At 37.9% G+C, this 23027-nt stretch overlaps 2 protein-coding genes across 2 annotated transcripts in view; both read left to right on the top strand.

Moving 5' to 3' along the window:
• Window positions 1-6021, top strand: part of LOC108052454 — a 34822-nt gene extending 28801 nt beyond the window's left edge. The window contains 4 exon segments of the mRNA XM_044461682.1: window positions 3672-3758; window positions 4430-4624; window positions 4683-4775; window positions 4883-6021. Of these exon segments, the coding sequence (XP_044317617.1) occupies window positions 3672-3758; window positions 4430-4624; window positions 4683-4775; window positions 4883-5911 (1404 nt within the window). The 3' untranslated portion in view covers window positions 5912-6021.
• An 8830-nt stretch (window positions 6022-14851) lies between these two features.
• On the top strand, window positions 14852-22276 carry LOC108052457 (alanine--glyoxylate aminotransferase 2-like). Its single transcript, XM_017134834.2, has 4 exons — window positions 14852-15131; window positions 16432-16550; window positions 20499-20733; window positions 20873-22276. The coding sequence occupies exons 1-4, from the start codon at window positions 15043-15045 to the stop codon at window positions 21912-21914; spliced, it is 1485 nt and encodes a 494-aa protein (XP_016990323.1). The 5' UTR covers window positions 14852-15042; the 3' UTR covers window positions 21915-22276.
• The last annotated feature ends 751 nt before the right edge of the window (window positions 22277-23027 follow it).

The raw sequence follows: 23027 nt of genomic DNA, 5'->3' as shown, positions 1-23027 counted from the left end.
ATACATACTTAACAAAGGAAAAACCAATAAGGAAGCAATCGTAACCAAAGAAAGAGAGCAACAAAAACTCTTGTAAATATTTAGCTGGCTACGCTGTTTTGAGCCATTTATCTAACTAATTCCGCCGTTGGTGTTTCGTGTGCATAATTTTCAAATGCAAGAGGTGGGAACGGTGGGCGTATTGCAGGCCCATGTAACGAAGCTTTTGAGAAGATTACCTCACAAAGTTTTGACATAACCAAATCTAATTAGCAAATGAACGCGTTTTAGTGGATGTAGGCGTAGTTTAAATCCGAGATTATTCAGTGGAACAAGGGGATACTAAATTGAAGCCTAAAAGTATGCTATTAAAATATACGCAACATGTGGCCAGCAACATTTGTGGCCAAGTAGCGGTGATGATGCCTAGCAACATTTGTAGCCAACCAATCAAGCTATCAACATGATGCCTAGCAACATTTGTTGCTAACAAAAAAATATACAAAATCTATATAGCAAATATATATTCAACCACAACATTTTCAATTTAGTAAAACTAGATTTTATAGAAAATATTATAAAGAAAAATATTTTGACCCATAACTTCAGTAGAGGTAATTCGAATTAGATACATTAACAAACCCATATTATGGTTAAGTTATTAGCAATATATTGTTGGGTACTCATTTTTCAATAGTTTATCTAAGTAGTTATGGTTACAACAAATAAAAGTAACTTTTAACCTCCCGTAATCTTCGACATGTATTCAGTTCAACTATATAACCAGTAATAAACTAAAAGTAGCTTGACTAGTTTAATACAAAAAACAACCTAGGAACCCCACAAAGACCCACAAAATCCTCCTATTTCTTTCTCTCTTTAAACCTAGCACACTGATTTTCCCCCCTGATTTCCACTCGATTTCTCTCATTTCACCCGGCACCCTCACCACCACCCACTTTTGTTGTTCCATCAGATCCATAGACTCCAGATCGTTTTTCAGTTGGATTTCCGTGACCTCTTGTCCCGTACTCCCCGAAATTGTTCTTGTTTGTTCATTTGTGTGCATTTCAGGGCGGCTACTTAGATGGACTGCGTTCACATTTGGGTGGTTTAACACAACGTGTCAAATCATGGTATTGGGGACGACCTCTAGTAAGTGCCAATGTATTTTTCGTTAAACGTTAAACGAAAACAAACAAATACCTAATAATAAAAACGACACCAGCAACCACAAAATAGAAATTGTGTTCGCAAGTTGAGTGGAATATTTTTTGTCTGCGAATTGTTCTCACAGTCTGCATTTTGTTTTTCTTTTGGAACAGACCTTTCAATTTGCATCTCGTTGCATTCAATTTAGCCTGAACTACTTAGTATTGTTGCTATCACTCTCTCACTCGCTCTCTATCTCTCTCTATCTCTCTGTAACTCTGTCTCTCTAATAACTTACTTAACTTACTTAACTAACCGTTTTGAATGTGCATTGCAACGACAGCCACTGCAAGTGCCATTAAAATAACAAAATTAAAAGATTGTTTTACAAAATTGGGTTGCATTTCCAGCATTTTGTGTTGTATTCGTAGGAACTGTGTTTTAGTTTTGTGCTCTCATTCCAAATCAAATTTTGCTTGCCCCACAAGTTAAACCACATTATTTCCATTGTGTTTCGTTTTTTTTTTTTTTTTTCGTGGCGCACTCGAAAACTTTTCATATAGATTTCTTTAGTCTCTTTGTAAAGTAATTGTCAATGTAAGTATTTTAAAACAAAAGCTAAACAAGACACAAGACTAAAAAGCCAACAATGCATTTAAAAGCGAAAGGTCAAGCCTTTAAGACAAAAAACGAACCAAAGTGAAATAAAAAGAAACAAAAAAAAAAAGAAAAGCTTGAAAAATACATTTGCACATTTACGCATGAGTCACCCCGATTTCTAAACACACGCAAAATATCAATATCCGTATCAGCATCGAATAAATTGGTCTTGGTTCACCGCCAGCCATAATTTACCGATTCACCTTTCACACACATCGATTTGTAGTGTTTTACCATTTCTTTTCATTTGCCCTGTAATTAGTGTAAATCCCGATTTATGTTGGCCTTTATTTTAGCTGCTGCTCTCCCACACAAGTACACCTCTATACAACGACATCCACACACGCACCCCAATATCCTAGTTGTAGTTAGCAGCCATTAGTCCTGTAAAATACTCGTAAGTTGAAGTTTTGAAGTTCTAGTTAGCGCTACATTTGGTCCTACCTAGTCCGACTTAGTCTAGCTAACAAATTCTAAGTGTCTTAGCTGCCAAATCTTGCCATTAGCTTTTATAAATAGATTGTATAATTATTGTATAGTTGCAAAGCCTTAAAATGCACAAACTCAAAGACAAACACATCCCAGCCACACACAGACAAATCCACAGATACGCACACAGCACTCGCATATTCATAAATTGCACTCTTGACCTCAGCTTAGTTCAAGATATTAAATAGTTGAAAAGCCGATAGTCCAATATTAAAATGCAGTGACTAAAAACTACTCACTCCATTTTTAGTGCAAAGTGTTTTAAAATAGAACGTTATAAACGTAAAGAGTGTGAAAAAAATGTTAAAGAGTCTCTGAAAATATTTCAAACTATTTCAAGGATTAACCCTTCGTTTGCCTAAATCCCGAATTTCGATTTTAAAGATTAAATATTTCCGCGACTTAAATTATTTTTAAATTTACAAGTACTTAAAAGGAAGCTTTGCCTAAAAGTTTTCTTATGTTCCCTAGTAAATTGAATAATAATTGCTTAAGAATCTGCCAGAGACATGTGATAAATACGACAATTACAAAAAAAAAAGAGTGCTTCTGTTAATGATCGGCTTAAAACAGAGACTTGCAGCTATGCAAGATTGCATAAAGTAAAACCATAAATATTAAATCGATTATTTATGTATTCCACTTCATTGCATTCCTATTCCGATTGTACAGCTAATGTAATATAAAAGGAGACAAGCTTCATTCTCCAGTGACAAACTGAAAACCACAGCCAATTCAATCAAGCAATAAAAGCTCAAATCAACGAACAGTCCAATATGATGAAAGGTAACCAAAAATCGAATGCAAAAGGAAAAATGAAAACTCTGCAATTCAAAGCAAATCAGCTCAACTCAGTTCACTTCGAATGCCAATCAATATCCACAATCTCCGACTGTCCCTCTTACTCTCTCTCTCTCTCTGACTCTTTCTAAAGCACGCTTTGGCATATGCTGTCCCACAAAAACCACCCATCTTAAAAACAACCCCACCACTCAATTTAACCCACCGTATAGTCAACTGTCATACTTTATTCAATTAAATTTCTATCTGTATGTTTGAAAGTGAGCGAGAACCAAAACAAACAGCAAACACTTTCGAAAACGGCTACAATCAAGAACTATAAATATATATTCTAACCATATTTCACACGCAACCAATACAGTCTACCAAGAAATCTACAACGTTTTTTATCTCTACTACAAGCAACTACAACGAATTCTTATGCAAATATCTCTACTATTTTCATTTTACATTCAACTTATTGTACGACAAAAATCAATCAAATGTTTGCTCACTATGCAAAATCAAAACAAACAAAAAACCAAACAAATTCATTGCCAAAATCCATTGTGGCCATATCTGAAAACCAAAAAAAAATAATAAATGAATAGGAGTTGGCCACAAAACTCTCACGAAGTTTCGATATGAAGGAAGAAGGCGGCACATTGCTGGGCGATAAAGGTGTACGAAGGCATCAGGTGAGTGCTACTCCAAACTAGTGCAAGAACACTAATTAACAGATATCTACAAAAATTAACTGAATACAGCACTTGAATGCCAACAACAACTTTAATAAGAAAAAAAACAAAAATCGTATGAAAAAAGAGTTTCGGCTCAAAATGATCAGAGTAATATCTTAAGCATAAAACTTTTCGTCGGTTTTTCTATTAAATTTTATACAATTTGGTCACCCCAGAACATTTCATGATTCATTCCAAACAAATCACACAAAAATTTCTTCTTTCTCTCTATCTCTTTTTACCTAACTCCAAAATAAAACAGCAACTATGCCATTGAATATTTTAAACTAGCAATATATGTAAATTTGAATTGGCCTACCTTTCCATAGCTTGAACCGTTTCCTATTGTTTGAACCACACGTAAATAACTACAACAAACCAAAACAATATTTATTACCAAAGTCCTTGGATCAACCAAATGTTAAATTGCTTGCCTTTACCAAATCACAACAAATCTATTTTACGAGCTTGAACCAAGTTATTTTTGATCAAACCAAAACACTATTTGAACATTAAGCTAATCTTAGATATAATGGATATCGATAAGTTCTTATTAAAATGGAACTTATACTTGAAATCGCTCAATTATTAAATTGTAATTACTAAGATTCGATGCGTTTGCTTTTCAGTCCATGCAGCGTCTGTCAGCGGAGCAGAATGGTGGTTCAACGACTGAACAAACACATGAACACAATCCAAACGTCGTACCTGATCATAGAGGCAACTTACACATTACAGTTAAGAAAACCAAACCAATTTTAGGTATTGCTATTGAAGGTGGTGCTAATACAAAACACCCGCTCCCTAGGATAATCAATATCCATGTGAGTATGCACAATCGAACATACTTGAATTTTTATAATTCATTTATTTATGGATCAGGAAAATGGTGCAGCATTTGAAGCGGGCGGCCTAGAAGTCGGGCAACTTATTCTGGAGGTAGATGGAACCAAAGTGGAAGGTCTACATCATCAGGTAATTGAAAATAAAACATTTTTTAAAAAATGTTTCTAAGGGGTAAAATTATTAAGGGGGATATCGTTTTAAATAATATATTTTTTAACAATGTTTTAATTTTTCAGGAGGTTGCTCGACTGATAGCCGAATGCTTTGCTAATCGTGAAAAGGCTGAAATAACCTTCTTAGTTGTCGAAGCAAAAAAATCAAATTTGGAACCGAAGCCGACGGCGCTGATATTTTTAGAAGCCTAACATTTGCTTGCCCTGCCGGCCAGTGACCCATTGGAACGACAAAAACTAGAGTTCCTCTATGAATGGGGCATCGATTTAACGGAGACGCCAAAACCAATGCCAACACCAATACCGCTAACGAAAGCCAAGAATCCGCCGCCACTGCCCCATGAGATGCACAACAACATCAATAGCCATTATGGTAGCAGTGCGGCGATCAGCAATCATCAACCTCATCCTCATTCGCATCCACATCCTCACCAGCAGCAGCAACAGCAGCAGCAGCAGCAACCGCAGCAGCAACAGCAGCAGCAACATCAAAATACTAAAACGCCCAACACAAACAACAGCAACACACAAGCAACACCAACGGGAGCAGCAACAGCTGCAAACAAACAACAACAAGCAAACACCAACACACCCACAAAGGCGTCGCGTGAGGCGACTCCCACAAGGGAGCCACATCAGCAACATGCCACGCCCACACGCGATCACCAGCAACAAACGCCTACCCGCCAGCAGCAACTGCAACGCGAGCAACGTGAACAACGTGAACAACGTGAACAACGCGATCAACGCGATCAACGTGAACAACGTGAGCAACTTGAGCAACGCGAACAACGTGAGCGACGTGAGCAACGCGAACATCAGTTACAGCAACGCGAACAGCAGCAACATCATCGCGAACGGCAGCAACTGTTGCGTGAGCAACGTGAGCAACGCGAGCGGGAGTACCAACACGAACACGAACACCACCACGAACAACACGCACACCAACACCATCACCATCGTGAACACCACGAGCAAGAACTCCACCACCACCATCATCATCATCCATCTGGATCACAATCACAGCAGCAACACCAACGCTACAGCAGCAGCAACAGCTACAAATCTCATAATAATTCCGTTTACCAGTAAGGAGAAACCGAAAAACAAGAGTCAAAAATACAATTCTCGCAATTGGAGCAACAATTTTTTGGAAACATTCTTTTCAAACTGCAACAGCAATTCAATCAGTAAACAGTTTAATTGTGCTACCTATGTTTAAACAAACAAAGACCTCAGCCCCTCATGCACGCCTCTTTCTACACTGAACACAACGCGCTTGACAAAAATATAAACAAAATTGTCCCCAGAATTACTACTGAACTATTTGAGCCACCATATCCGGCTAAGCCCCCTAGAAATGTGTTAATTTGTTGTAGCTGATGAGATGCTCTTACCAAAAAAAATGTTAAAGGAAATTGTGTCTATGAGCCAAGTTTGTAACAACCCCTTTTTTAAGTTTTGAATATTTGTTTAATATTTTAAATCCATTTTTGAAATATCAAATGCAAAATTTTAACACTGCCAATGTTAAAAAAAAACAATAAAAATATACAAAACAAAAAGCAAGAGCATCTCTCTCAGTTGGCTTTCCGTTCTATCCTTAAAGTGCAGTATATGGCTCGCCCGAAAATTCTCTTAATACTAGAACCAAAAACCACTCCTATCCTCAACTAGAATAACCAGAGACTATCCAGTCTTTAGGTATCCGTATCCTAAGACCCTTTACGAACCACGAACCACGCGCTAGACGAAATGTGTAAATCTGTGTAAACTCTAAAACATATTATTGTATGATTATTATTACTATTGAGTATCAAGCGAGCAACGTAGCTTAGACCGTTAGTCATTACTTGTTTAAACTAGTGACAAGACAAGTTTACGTTCACGAGATTACTGTAAGAGCAATGTTATTTGATGATAAACCCACAAAAGCCCCCAAGAAAAAGCAACAACAACCCGATAAGGCATACATTAAGAAAATCAAGAGCTTAAAATGTTAAAAATGAACAAATAAAATATCTAAAAATCCCTTAAACAGTAAGCAAGAAGAAGACGAGGCAGAGAAAAATAAGAAACATGAATAAAGGCACAGACACTGTAAAATGTAAAAATAACCAGCAAACTAGTAACGAATTGTCGCTTTTGTTAGATTCAATCACACACTAACACACACAAATAACACGTATGCACGGCACACACACACACGCATGCATATTGCCAAATTGATTGTATTTACAGCAGCTAATTGAAAAACCAACAACAAACAAAAATGAAGCCCACCTAAGCAAAAGATAATTTGTAAAAATAAAAAATAATCTTAAAATTAAATCACCAAAAAAAATGTAAAAAGCTATAAATATATATTAAAAGAAGGAAGCAGTAGCCACACACACAAAACTCACACTAACACATACACAAACACCCACTCAGAAATACCTAGCCCAAAAAGCGCATCAATTCTAAATTTTAAACAAAATATCAAATTATATACCAGAAGTGTTGTAGGATTGTCGAAAGATTCGTATTTTATCATCGACTGACATTCTTTAAAATTCAATTTGGAGATCAGAAAATGCTGTGATTTTGAAATCCTATTTAAAGGCGCCTAAAAGTATGCAGCAGAAATGCAACGTTGTGTTTCGGATTGAATTCATCGATTTAAAGGACTCAAAATATATTGTTGAATACTTTTGGACATCATTATGAGTGATTTCTGAATCATATTGATTTTTGTGTCTCAGCCAATAGAGTAATATCCTGATTACATTTGTAAATTCATTTTTTCTCGACTACTCTGACAACACTGCAAGGCATATCCCTGTTATTAGTACAACTTAAACTGCACACTGCACAATTTTTGAATGTTTGTTAAATGTTTTAAAGAGCCAAAGGCCGACACCAGTAAAATCCGCTGCAAAATTGTATTCTCCTCACCAACTAAGGAAAAATCCTCGCACCCAAAAAAAAAAACTGGTCCCAAACCCCGAACTCCAACCCTAAAAAATGGTAAACGAATTATGGATCTGCTAGGGAAGAGAGGCATCTATGTCTGCTCATGCCACTAAAAATGCAAAAATAACATTAACGCTGTAGAGAACAAGAAGAAATTAACGCTTAAAATTTGAGGTTGATTGGCATTAAGTAAAAGTTAAACGATGTTGAAGAAGGAAGAGCCGAGCCGACAGGGCGCGATCACAAGCAAGTAAAAATAAATTATATAACAACTTTAAATGGCACGACGAACAACTTATTGTGCAAACTATAACTTCATACGTATTGTGTAAAATATTAGCAAAAGACAAAATCCTTTTTATAGATCAAAAACAAAATATCCAACATATTTTTCGCTCTTTATCTTTCATCTTCGATTATACGATCTACCTATATCTGTCACTCACTCAGTCAATCGTTCAGTCAATCGTTTCGGCAAGTTTGTTGATTTCGTTTGTTGTGTGTGATAGTGTTTGGAACTAAATGAAACTTTTGCATGTCACAAGAGCAATTTGTTCACCATAAGTCCCCGAGAAGTTAACTTTGTGTCTAATGATAAGTATAGGGCATGGTCCCCATGCCGTGCTTGTTTTTTATATCATCTCAAATCTTTAAGACGAAAACTATTTCTCTGCTTAACTCTCTCTTATTAACTCTCTTTATGTATGTGTCTGTGTGGAAAGCAAATATACAAAATTATTACAATTGAAATTGAATCGTTATATGAGGTATTGTACTTGTATTTTTGTTGACTATTATGTAATTAAACGCTTTACTGAATATCAGTTATGTACATTTTTTAGCTAAAACTAAAAATTAAAATCCAAATTCAAGCAAAAAAGCTTATGCTGTTACTTATTGTTAGTGAATTTACCACAAAAAAAAAAAAAAGGAAACCAAAATCTACAAAATAAAACTCAAGTTGAATTTTTCAAAATGTATAAAAAACAAAATCATTTTGCAACGTTCATGCGTGAAGAAAAGTATCAAGGGGATTGCCTTGTGGACGCACTTACGCCTTTGTATATTGCGATACATTTTGATCAGAAGGCTTAACTTTAACTTTGAGAACTACCAGATAAATATCTATTTAATATAATGTATACATGCATAAAAGCAACATATAAACATATACCGTATTTTAAGCGTATGCTAAACTATATCTAAATTGTAAACGACAATGAGAAGCAATTTTAAGCAAAATGAAGAAAACCATTTCAATTTCAACTTCAATACCCCCACATGCAAACAACACACACGGATGAGGTAAACCATTTATGTGAATTAATATGTATAGTACTATAAATAACTATGATTACAAACAGCAACAAGGCTATCTATATGCTATGCTAATGAAAGGGTAAACGGCATTTAAACTCATTCAACCAAAACAGACAGAAACCGCATCACACGTGAAAGAAATGAAAGCTTATAAATACCATATAGAACCGTATATGTACCATACCATTTAGATCCACAACCATGTACCACGTAAATATCGTATCGTAAATAGCAATAGCAGATAGTTATAGTTAATATGGATAGCTAATTTACCGAATAGCAAAGCCTCAGCCGAAGCAAACTTGTTGTACGATTAAGATTGAGCTAGACTTTTAACCAGAGATAATCCAACTTGTAGATATATCGTTATATCACATATAAAGTGTATGATTGTGTATATTACCGGTTAACAAAATAACTCTTATGATTTCCAGGTCTCGCTTTTGAGTTGATCCTCTTTAAGCCCAACTAATATACATATATATCAAGCCCCCAAAAAACCTTTAATGCATTCAGACCAGACCACAAAAACAACCAACTACAACAAAAACAAACTGTGCCACCTAGTACATAACAAGAAATGGTTATATATCTGTATCTGCTATTAAAACACATACAACTTAACACAGACTTGTACTATACCTAGATATATTATATATAGAGAAAGAAAACATTCAATGCTCACTTTTATATTTTTTATCATACATACTTATATCGAGAAAGCTAATGAAATGGACACAGAACGAAGCACCGTAAGAACCACTGATCGACAAAACCAAACAAAACATAGGAAAACTCTCATTCCCAAAGAACATATATTTATATATAGTGTACAAGTTCTATAAGCCTAGATATTCGTTCCATTGCTTTTTAGAGCCAATTTGCTTTGCTTGCGAGACAACATTCCCTGGAAAACCCCGTACCTCTTTATTATTTAAACTTCTGACTTCAAAAAGACAATTAGGAAAGATAACACCAGGCATAAACGCAAAAGATCGAGCTAAACTAGTGCTTAGTGCTTAATGATAAACGATTCCAATAAAAATATTTCAGTTGTGTATATTGTAAAGAACAATTATAAATGAACAAAATATAAAGTTAAACATTTAAAAAATAATTCAAAAATTTATTGAAACATTAATAAAATAATTGTATTTATCAAAATTAATACAAACAAATCTAAGGCATTAGCATAGCAAAGATAATGGTATACATAAATTGAAATGAAAATGAACACAAAAAGCGCTGATTTAATATTATATTATTAATTATATTATTGCAAACAACAAAGTGAAAAACAAATGATATTGTCCTTGGTATTTACATATACATAAAGAAAACAGCAAAAAAAAAAACAAAAGAAAATAAAAAGAAAACGTTTTTTTATATAACCGAGAACTTTTCGATCGGTGCTCTGTATGGGTTTAAACTGGTTGGGTTGGATGATTTGAACAAAAAAACAAGAAAGGAAAGCTAACTTCGGGCGGAGCCGAAGTTGATATACCCTTGCAGAATACTCTGTAAATTATATTCTCCAAAATTATTCATATGATGCATTCTTAATACTCATAAAAAATCCCAACTTCCTAACTTTAAAAACACCAAAGTTATGGCATTTCCAATCGTTCAGTTATATGGCAGCTATAGGATATAGTCGGCCGATCCTTATGAAATTTGGTAGGTCGGATTGATTTGCCTAATATAACACCCATAGAAAATCCCAACTTCCTTACTTTACAAACACCAAAGTTATGGCATTTCCGATCTATCAGTTATATGGCAGCTATAGGATATAGTCGGCCGATCCCGTTCCGACATATATACTGCGTACAAAGGAAAGAAGGGTGTGTGCAAAGTTTCAGTTCGATATCATTAAAACTGAGAGACTTGTTTGCGTAGAAACAGACAGACGGACAGACAGACAGACAGACGGACAGACGGACATGGCTATATCAACTCAGGAGGTGATCCTGATCAAGAATATGTATACTTTATAGGGTCGGAGATGTCTCCTTCACTGCGTTGCAGACTTTTGACCAAAATTATAATACCCTCTGCAAGGGTATAATGAAAACAAGAGAGAACGCTATAGTCGCGTGCCTCGACTATTAGATACCCGTTACTCAGCTAAACAACTTAATATAAATATGCCTTCTTGTTATATAATGACTAGAAATATTAAACATACATATTTATATTGGCTAAACACATACATTCTTAAATAGTATTATGTATATTAAAGTCGAAATGTTTGCACAACACGAGTAACGGGTATAGCAAATAGCTTTCTTTGAAAGGAGTTATCTTTGCCGGGCAATTGCAACTGTGTACAATGTAAATACATACATATGTATATGCTTACATACATACACACATACGCCATTGTTTGACTCAGACCTCCAATTTGGCTAACTTGATTTGATTTGCATAGTTCTTGGGATATAGTTCGGTATTGACAAATGAAAACCATCGCAATTTCCTTTAATAGAAATCCTTATCGAGAATTAACGTTGACTCTGTTGAGCACCTTGGCCAGCTGTTCCAAAGTCATCCGTTAGATGGCGTCATGAATAGCGGAAATGTAGGTACTAGCCAGGCTTAAGCGTTTAATGGGTTTTTGGGCGTTAGAGTGGGCGTGGCAAACTTTTATTAGGCCAATCGATAGGTATTGACGAAACAAATACATATCAATTAAAATTTTCATAATAGCATCAAGACTGTGGCCACAGCTTGTGGCTTATGGGCGTCAGAGGGGGCGTGGCACAATTTGAAACAAACTTGCGCTGCGTAGGAACTCCTCAAATCTACATGCAAAATGTCAATCTTCTAGCTTTTATAGTTTCCGAGATCTCAGCGTTCATACGGACAGACAGACGGACAGACGGACATGGCTAGATCGACTCGGCTAGTGATCCTGAACACTATGAGGACGAAATATGTAAGCATGGTAAATTTAGCCCAATCTCAAAATGTAAGCAAACTTAGGAGATATACATCCACAAGGCAATTGACCTCAAATAAAACCAAGCCGCTGCAAATATATATCAACTTCAGCATCCGAAGTTTGATTCTATTCTTGTTGATACTTAAAGTGCCTTAAATGCGTTTACTTTTATCTGCTAAATCCCAATCAAGTGTGGCCTAAGTGGTTTCGAATATAAGTTCCTATAAACAAATTGATAAGAATTCTTTTCGGATTAGTCACTTGGCAAAATTCAAATCCAACAGTTCCAAATCACACTGTTTCGCTTTTTTTGCCTCAGTCCAGCGATAACGCATGTATGTAAAGTAGGGCTTCTATCAACAAAATTCTAGTCCTCATTCTTTCCCCATCAAAAATCTGCTATTCAGTTCGTTTTGAAATTTCGGTTCGAGCAGTTAGAGTTATTCAAAATGGCAAAGTTGCCAATATATTTTTTTTGTTCCCTAATTTTACTGAATTTTCAAGGACAATTGGCTGAAACTCAGGATAACGCCACCGTGTGCGTCCTGCAAAATGCTCCCCTCCAATGTGGCACTTTTTGCTTGGCCGCCCTTAGACCGATATTCGATGTTATTCCTAAAGTCCGGGGCCAGATGGATAGGATTGAAAAAGAGCAGCAGGCCTTACGAAGGTCCGTGAAAGAAGACTTAGACGCGTTCCAGGCCAAAATGGATACTCAACTAGAGAAGGTTCGTTCCGAAATGAATGGCCAACTTCAGGCGATTCTGAGCAAAATTGAAGGACTTCAAGCAGCCCCCCAGCAAACACATCCTACAAACAATTCGCCAGCTAACCCAATAGTAAAAGGGATCCCTGATAAAACCGCGATGAATCCCACAAGCAGAAACCAGACCATTCCACCCCAATTCGAGCTGATCGGTTCGAGGTTCTTTTACATAGAAAATAAAACTAAAGAAAGCTGGATTCACGCTGAATACAAATGTCGGAGAAAGGTGGATACTTGGCGTCCATTAAAGACAAGGAGGAGTATGATGCCATTACAGCGAAACTCAAAAAAGATCACATTTATTTGCTTGGTACTAACGATCTCGTCAAAGAGGGCAATTACGTCTCCATTGCCTCTGGGAAGGAAGCAATGTATTTCAAATGGGCGAAGGAAAATCCCTCTGCGTTTGAAAGAAGGGACTTCGTTCATATACGTAACGGTTATATGTATAATGCTTATGATTTCTATAGGGGTCATTTCATTTGCCAAGCAGACAGTGAAACTTAGATTAAATTAATAAGACCACAATGCCAATTTTAAACCATGTATTTAACTATGTTTTCATTAGTGGGTCAAAAGTCTTTAGATATTTCAATGTATAATGTCAAAAAATAATTGAATTTATATGAATGAAATGAATAATAAAAATGAATATGAAAACGCTGTATTTTAATAAAGAAAATAGTTGTTATTGTTGTATATTATATATACACAAAATGCAAGTCAATACATTATTATTACCTTGATTTCACCATTCTTAATATATAAACAAGAGAGAACGCTATAGTCGAGTGCCTCGACTATTAGATACCCGTTACTCAGCTAAACAACTTAATATGTATATCATACACACATACGCCATTGTTTGACTCAGACCTCCAATTTGGCTAACTTGATTTGATTTGCATAGTTCTTGGGATATAGTTCGGTATTGACAAATGAAAACCATCGAATTTCCTTTAATAGAAATCCTTATCGAGAATGACCGTTGACTCTGTTGAGCACCTTGGCCAGCTGTTCCAAAGTCATCCGTTAGATGGCGCCATGAAAGGCGGAAATGTAGGCGCTAGCCAGGCTTAAGCGTTTAATGGGTTTTTGGGCGTTAGAGTGGGCGTGGCAAACTTTTATTAGGCCAATCGATAGGTATTGACGAAACAAATACATATCAATTAAATTTTTCATAATAGCATCAAAACTGTGGCCACAGCTTGTGGCTTGTGGGCGTCAGAGGGGGCGTGGCACCATTTTGAAACAAACTTGCGCTGCGTAGAAGCTCCTTAAATCTACATGCAAAATGCCAATCTTCTAGCTTTAATAGTTTCCGAGATCTCAGCGTTCATACGGACAGACAGACAGACGGACAGACAGACGGACAGACAGACGGACAGACAGACGGACAGACGGACAGACGGACAGACGGACATGGCTAGATCGACTCGGCTAGTGATCCTGAACAAGAATATATATACTTTATAGGGTCGGAAACGCTTCCTTCTTCCTGTTACATACTTTTGCACGAATACAATATACCCTTTTACTCTACGAGTAACGGGTATAACTACTTCTAAATCTCTTTTTTTTTTACACATTTTCGGTAAATTTTGTATACATTTCCTAAGCAATTTTTGATTTTTCAATAGAAAATCAGATAACATATTCTGTAAAGGCTAGTCCGCAGATAGGGTAAAACTTTAAATTTATTTTTTTTACCTTTAGAAAATAAAGCCGAAAAAATACTAAAAATGGATGTTTATTTAAATATTTGATTTAATTATGTTTAAATAAATATTGCCAATTATGCCAATTATCAAAAGTCTGTGGCCTACTTGTTGTTTAGAATATAATGTTATCCATATTTTATTTTATGCAATTCCTGGTTGCACCATTTAGATATTTTATTTGAATCGGTTTTTGAATTCTGGCGCCCACATCGCCGCACAAGCGATGAATCGATAGACGCGGGCGAGTTCGAATTCGCCGAGAGAGACGAAACGATATTCTCAACTGTGTGTTTATAAGCGAGAACGAATTTCGGTTCGGCAACAATTTCAAACAAGACGTTAAAGGCGACCGTGCCTGCAAGCGACTGTCCAGGAGTTCAGAAATTCCTGCCAGGACCTCAGCCCAAAAACACGGTTCACACCACAAAAGAAATCTCATAGCAGTTTAAAAAGTGCGCGCATCCTTGCTGAGTTTTTAAAGTCGTAATAAAAGAAAGTAAATAAATAAAAATTAAAAATGCCTTTCGCCCACGAGCAATTGAATCTGGTGGCCAGCGAGCAGCTGAGCAAAACGGAGACCATCAAGCTGCGCAACCAGCACATCGGGTAAGTCGCATCCTTCCGTGGTCCCTTCCCCATCTTCCGAATCCTTAATCCTTAGTCCATAGTCCGTAATCCCTGGTCCGGGTCGTGAGCCTGCGACCTTGCCTTGAATTCGCTGCGGCTGTCAAGGTCAGGCGGCTTCCCCCATGCGGCCCACTCATCGCCTTCCCTCTCTGTCGCTCGCACTTGCTTTCGCCCCGACCACTTTCTTGTATTTTTGGCACTGTTGCCAACAGCAGCCACCCAAAGAAATTATAAAACAAAAAGTACAACAAAAGAACACAGGAAAACAAAAACATGCAGCAGCCGCGTTTTTTACATTTCGGCTTTATTGATTTTTATCGCCTGACTGCAAAATAATAGGAAGCCAAATTTAGAAGTCTTTTAAAAGTAATTCATGTATCTTGGCACAGAAAAATAAATCTTCCCAACATCTAATCTAATCAAATATAAATTTCAATTTAATTCACGTTGGCTTGGTGGCCAATTGAAACTTGTAAAGGCCAAAATTGAAGAAACTATTTAATTTATTTTAGCCCTTAATATTAGGCATTTTTAATTCAATTTGTTTTTAAAAAAAAATTTTAAAAAAAAGTTTTACACCCATTTATTTATCTTTTCTACTTAATAACATTATATAATTTTCCATTACTTCCTGGAATATTTTTTTATTACTAAAGGCCATATAATTTGTAAGTGAATATGCAAATTGTTCGTAATAAACCTAGATATTCAAAGAACCGGAATAATATTTGGGTTAGGTTTTGTGACTGCAAGCTTTTACAGAATACGTCATCCTACTTTTGGAAATGTTTGATTTATCATATAATGACTAACTATCTTTCTGTTCATATATATTTGATTCTAAAATAAAACAATGTCTAAGGTTGTGGTCAAAATCAATATATGGGTAAAAAAGAAAGTAACTTGCAAATTTTTGTGAATTTCTTATGGCTCAGTATTAGAATCAAAGTGCACTTTCTGTGGCCTGCTAAATTGTTAGCAGCTGTATTCCCGTTTTCTTTGTTTGCTTTAGGCAAACCGTAAAATGTTTATCAAACACTGCGAGACGCCTTGTTTTTGTCTGACAAACACAAATACAATAAACCATTAAATTCGGGAGTGGGAACGGGAATAATCTTAGTGATTATGAAATGTGGCTGTGACGGGAATACTTTGAAATAGGCCCCGGTTAATAGTGTAACTACACTCCCATATACGTCATTGCACTTTACTTAGCTGCAAAGGTTTTTATAGGTCAAATTTATTTAGTTTTTATTTAATATTCGTAATTTTTCCGTAGGCAAGCCTGCCAGCTCTTCTATCGTTCTGATCCTCTGAAAATTGTACGCGGCCAAGGTCAATATATGTTCGATGAGGAGGGCAACCGGTATCTAGACTGCATCAACAATGTGGCCCACGGTAAGTCAAGTCATCTACAACAATGTATTAACTAGAATATATATTATATATACAAAATAATGCATAAATGTATACATTAATATTTGATGCATATTTTAGAATCATTAGAATGTTTCTCTTCTTAAAAATATATGTTAAATAGTATTTAAAAGATCAAAAAAAATATGATAACCAAAGAGTGTAGTAAGAAAACTACTTCAAGGCAATTTAAAAATGTGAAAATTAAATAGATTTCGTTAGAGTAAGTTGCTAGGGCCTATTGTTCGATTGCTTAGACGTCGAATTTGGAACCGGGGCCTGATGACGATTTTGGTTTGGACCCCAGTCCGGCCGTCGACACTTGCCCGCTGGCAGATCCTATTTCTGTTTATGCTGATTAGCAGCGGCACACGCCCGACTAATGCAAAGTGCAGGCCGGGCCGTACAAAAAGTGAGATGTTCAAGTGTTTTTTGGGGGAAATATTGAGGGCCGGGGGGCTGACACTCGCATTTGGCAACAAGTTCAAGGTTGACCGCACATAAATAGATATAGAACAAGTGGCTGGCCAGACGACGGAGGCATGTTCAGGCCCCGATTGAAAAACCCACTGCGACTGAGTCAGCCTTATCACATCGCCCACCGGCAATTTTAGATGCTGCCTGCCGGAATCGGAATCGGAATGGGAATGGCGATGGGAACGGGAATGGGAATGGCAATCCGGCGGGCGGGCCTGGCCACTTGGTTCTGATTTCGGATTTCGGGCCCCGACACAGAGCCGCAGAGCAATAACTGGTGATTAAAACAACAGTGTCATCAAGACAATCACAATAATAATAACAATAACAATAATACCAAATGGCCACGGGCGCATTTGCGTATAAAATATACAGTACGTATTACGTGCACAAATATCACCGAGGGGGGCCCAGTCAAATCCAGACTAACCATATCAACTTATCAACAACGGTGGCCCAACAACACCAACAACAACAACAACAACGAGGATTGACGTCGGCAACCAATTTGCCAATTTGCTGATTCTGAGATCTAGGGTGCTCAAATTGTTTGCGTCTTGTTTTGTATTTTTCCAAAACACTTCCTACAATGGAAATTTTCCACTTACATGCCTGAGCCAAAATAAATTTCCTGAAGCAGTTTGTCATGTCAACATTAAGAATCTCTTTGAACAAAATGCATAACGATGCACTTGTAATATTCATGTAATGAACAGCTGATCTATTTTAGTGGTTTATAGTGCAAGCTATTTTTATGATGCCCCCTTTTATTTAATTAGTTTTTCGCTTTGGATTGATGCTAGTCGAACTGATAAGCTGAGGCCATTGGCATTGCTAATGTACTGAAAAATCATGAAATAGAATTGGCAGTCCAATGAGTCTTGATAACGTGTTCTACTATTTATTTATAGCGCACCTTTGAGTAATACCCACCTGTGAAGTGGGCTCATCAATTTAGGGGTATCAGCTCGGGGGCAAATGGTAAAGTTGATTATAGTTTAGAGATTATTACCTCATGATGTTAGCACCTTTGAGTGTTATCAAGTTTATTTTGCTTTTAAATTTATTTACAGAAAGTCCAACAGTAATCAAATATAAAGTCCAAGAATTTAGTACAGCCTAATTTATTAAAATTAAAATAAATTAGATAAGTTAAGCATTTTCTTTATTTTGAACATAAATATATTGTAACATACAATAAAATAATAGACGAAATTCAGATTACATCAAATCAATCCAAATCATTCGATGACCCACTTCAGTATTTGCACATTTCATCGCAAAACCCAGTGAACCTTGATCAAACGATCGATAGTTTGCCTGCCCGCCCTCAAAAGCGTAATATAAGACCCGTGCAGAGGCTCGTAACTCAGGGCCATAATCATAAGTCATCAATAACAAAGTGGGAAATCAGTCCTCAAGCAAACATAACATGGAGCTGGACACTATAAATATGATAAGGCGACAAGTGCACGTGTTGACGATCTACGATCTGAATAACAAGTTGTTATGAAACTTGAACCACGTTCCGCGTAATCTCGTGCTACTTTTTCTACTCCGGGCCTCCGAGAAGCAGCAACATGTGAACGTCTCGTGCGAATGGAAATGTACTCGAGATAGTGGCTAAGCACAGTGCGGAATAGGGGGAGGGGCAGGGGCCTTCCCGGGAAGAGTCCACATGGCGTACAGTCTGCCCATTCCGTCCGTCCATTGCTCTGTGCCCGTAGTCTAGTTCCAATATTTGCCGCAGTGCCCCTACCGCCCGAGATCTGAGCAATCAGCTGTGCCACTCAGCACACATTGCTTGCGAGTGGAAAATTCTGACCAGATAATCGGAAAACCACCCCGAGTAAAGGGCCCAGTGTGCGGGCTGTGAAAAGTCGGACAAACAGCGATACTGAAGCGTGACTACTTGTAAATTGTCGCTAATGGCGAAATTCTCAATAAATTCGCATGGTTTTTTTTAGAGGCTAGCACTAGCACTATAGGGAGATAGGAAACTAAATTGGGAATGTTATTATTCAACCTTAAAGCTTATTAAGCAACCTTAAAGTCAAAGATGAAAGATCGTAGATTTCATTAGTTATTCGAATGACTCTTTAATGATCAATAGAATATCCCAAAAATTAATAAAGATCTAATGAATTCTCGGCATGATCTTTTAAATTGCCGATCAATAATCATTTATCGATCACTGAAAGTACATTTAGTGTTTACACAAATGTCTTTTTAATGATATCTTAAAAATAAATAAAGATCAAATTAACTTTCGGTAGATTGTCTCAAGAGCCGATGATATTTAATCTTTTGGGAAACCCCTCCTTTTCTTTAGTTAGATGTGTATATTCATAGAAACCTTATAAGTTAGCTGGTTAGATATTTTTATCCAACATAACTTTACTGCTCCACTTATGAGCTGCTCTGCACTCGAGAAAATTAGAGATTCCCCCATGGTCACTTCTCATTGCGAACCTAATCAGCAAGCGGACGCAACCAAATCGGGGAATTGGACTCTCAACATGCTGTACAATTTCAGAGCACTGAAATAGAAACTAGAAACGTGAAGGCATCGCGTGAACTTCACGTGATACCTGGCGCGCCGAGCACTATGCCTTATCAAAAGTCGCGAGTCTAAGTCCACATACAACTAATAGGAGTAGGCGACGGAATTAGAAACGCAATCGGAACGAGTAGTTGACCCCCAAACATCGCAATCTGTCGTCGTGGACGGTAGCGGAGTGGACTGGTCCGGGGCTTATCGCCCATCCGCCGGGGCCTACGGAAAACTGATATTCCAATGGGTGGCGACGCTGATCCACTTGGATCCGGGCCTGTCTGAAAACGTTCTATTTTCGGTGTCGAGTCAGATTTGTCAGCTTTCATGCGGTGCGATGCGCAAACGGCTGGACAATTTAACAGCCGGAGAAAAGTCACGTGCGCAACTCGCTTATTTTTAGGCACGCCCCAATTTTAGTGGGTAAATAAAATCTTGAATATAATCTTAAGTTGGCAGATTTATAAATAAGTTTTGTTAATCTTAAGTGGGCGCGATATTGGCACCTGCATGTGACAATTTGGGGTTTTCACCAGCACAAACAGTATTATAAAATTGTCTTGCTTAAAAACATTTGCGAAATTTGTATTGAAGAAACATTGACAGATACATTGTTATATATCAATTCAGCTATTCTTTGATTATGATTAAAATCGCTCTCTTAAAGATTTAAACAAAAGTTGTTGTCTTATTCAGCTTAACTCACATTACAATAAATTCATCAACAAATAAAATAGCTAATAAATGTGTTATTATCAGCACATAAGTTGAATAAAAAGGCTGCCAGCCAATAATACATTTAAAGAATTATCGCTTAATTTTAATAAGCTTACTAAATACTTTGACGGCTAAATAAATTAGACACTTACTTATGTTTCGTTTTACCTTGTTTTTTACAGTTGGTCATTGTCATCCGGAGGTGGTGCGAGCTGGAGCCTTGCAGATGGCCACGATCTCCACGAATAACCGCTTTCTCCATGACGAACTGGTCCAGTGCGCCCGCACTCTGACCAGCAAAATGCCGGAGCCACTTTCCGTGTGCTTCTTCGTCAATTCCGGATCTGAGGCCAATGACCTGGCCCTGCGATTGGCCCGCAATTTTACCAAGCGCCAGGATGTTATCACTCTGGACCAGTAAGTATCTTTTATAAACTTTTTACTTTTAAAGTGTGTTTAAAAATAATGTATTTAAATTAAATTTTAAAAATATGTATTTTTAATCAAATTCAAATAAGGAACCTTACTTATTTCCCTCTCTCCGTTTTTATTACAGTGCCTACCATGGTCATTTGCAGTCGGTGATGGAGGTGTCTCCCTACAAGTTCAATCAGCCGGGAGGCGAGATCAAGCCAGACTACGTCCATGTGGCTCCCTGCCCGGATATCTACGGCGGAAAGTTCACGGACAAGATGTATCCGGATGCGGATATGGGTGCTCTGTATGCCCAGCCGATTGAGGAGATCTGCCAGAGGCAGTTGGCCAAGGGACAGGGCGTGGCCGCTTTCATAGCCGAGAGCCTGCAGAGCTGCGGTGGCCAGATCTTGCCACCAGCCGGATATTTCCAGACCGTTTACGAGGCGGTCCGCTCGGCCGGTGGCGTTTGCATTGCCGATGAGGTGCAGGTGGGATTCGGACGCGTGGGTAGCCACTACTGGGCATTTGAGACCCAGAACGTCATCCCAGACATTGTGTGTGTGGCCAAGCCGATGGGCAATGGACATCCGGTGGGTGCGGTGGTCACCACACCTGAAATCGCCAAGGCCTTCCATGCCACCGGAGTGGCCTACTTCAATACGTACGGTGGCAATCCGGTGTCCTGTGCGATCGCCAATGCCGTGATGCGGGTGATCGATCAGGAGGGTCTGCAGCAGAACGCCCTCGTCCTGGGAGATTATCTGCTGGAGGAGTGCAATCGCCTAAAGCAGGACTTCGAGTGCATCGGTGATGTGCGCGGCACAGGGCTCTTTGTGGGCATCGAGCTGGTTCAGGAGCGGACCGATCGCATTCCGGACAAGAAGGCCGCCCACTGGGTGGTCAACCGGATGAAGCAGTTGCATCGGGTGCTCGTCTCCTCCGACGGTCCCAACGACAACGTGATCAAGCTAAAGCCGCCCATGTGCTTCAACCGCGAGAATGCCGACGAGTTCCTTCTGGCCTTCCGGGAGTGCCTGACCGCCGTGATGCAGGATCGACTGGCCAGTGCCACCTCCGCCGCCATGGCCGCCACCAGCGGCGTCATTGCCACCGCCGCCGAGACGCTGGCCAACAAAGCGAAGCTCTTCGAGCGCCAGGATCGCCTCATCAAGTCGGTCTGAGGCAGTGCCTGCTGGTTGGCCAATGCCACCACCAACGCCTCTCCGCCTGGGCACAAAATAGCTTTAGCCACCAAGGATATTTAAATTATTCCATTGTCCACCCTCCCCCACCCCATGTCCTTCGCCCCCTGTCCCCTGTTCCCAAGTTCTCTCAACAATTTTTATTTGATTAGAAGTAATGCCATTTACCCGTAATCTACACATATATCTACGCTTTGTAACCATTATTATGTCGTCAATTATCTTCTAGTATCTAGAAAAATAGGGAGCCCAACACGAATTTCTTCCATTGTTATTTGTATGTATAAACTTTTGAGTATATTAAGTTAAAAATGTTATTAAAAAGTTACACGTATTTTGTACATTTTTAGTGTTTTATTCCTTATACAAATTAACAGTTGTGATGATCACTGAAATGAATTGAATCAATGAAGAATTTTATAATTTTACAGAAGATCTTCATTATACCCTTCCAGAAAGCTTTATAATTTCAGTCAAGAGTTTGCAACGCTGAGAAGGGCACATTTCCGACATTATTAAGTATAAATATTCTTAAACAGAATAACCGGCAATACCTTTACATGATTGTGCTTTATTTGCATGAGTTCTCAACTTTGTTTGTATTTTTGGGTAGATTTGCCGTCATTTTTATGATGTAGCCCCTTCTCAATTTTCAAAAAAAAAGCTTTGCAGAAAAGTGACCCAAAACCTGCACTTCTAAGCCCATAACTTTTCTTACAGACATCAGGTTTCTAAGTGACATACTTCTAAATGATTGTGGTTTATTTCTCTAAATATCTGTGTTTTATAAGTAAGTACTTTAAGCACATTAAAAAAAATCCCTTATAAAAATGAAAAATCGACCCAATAGTTGGGAACACAGATTTTTAGAGAAATAAACCACAATCATTTAGAAGAATGCAATTTTGAAATGGGATGTCTGTAAGAAAAGTTATTTTGTATTTATACCCGTTACTCGTAGAGTAAAAGGGTATATTGTATTCGTGCAAAAGTATGTAACAGCTAGAAGGAAGCGTTTCCGACCCTATAAAGTATATATATTCTTGATCAGGATCACTAGCCGAGTCGATATAGCCATGTCCGTCTGTCCGT

Source organism: Drosophila rhopaloa, unplaced genomic scaffold (genome assembly GCF_018152115.1).
Source record: "Drosophila rhopaloa isolate 14029-0021.01 unplaced genomic scaffold, ASM1815211v1 contig_47, whole genome shotgun sequence".
Classification (NCBI taxonomy): domain Eukaryota; kingdom Metazoa; phylum Arthropoda; class Insecta; order Diptera; family Drosophilidae; genus Drosophila; species Drosophila rhopaloa.
The sequence above is the reverse complement of the archived record's forward strand: the minus strand, read 5'-3'. Positions and strand labels throughout refer to the sequence as shown.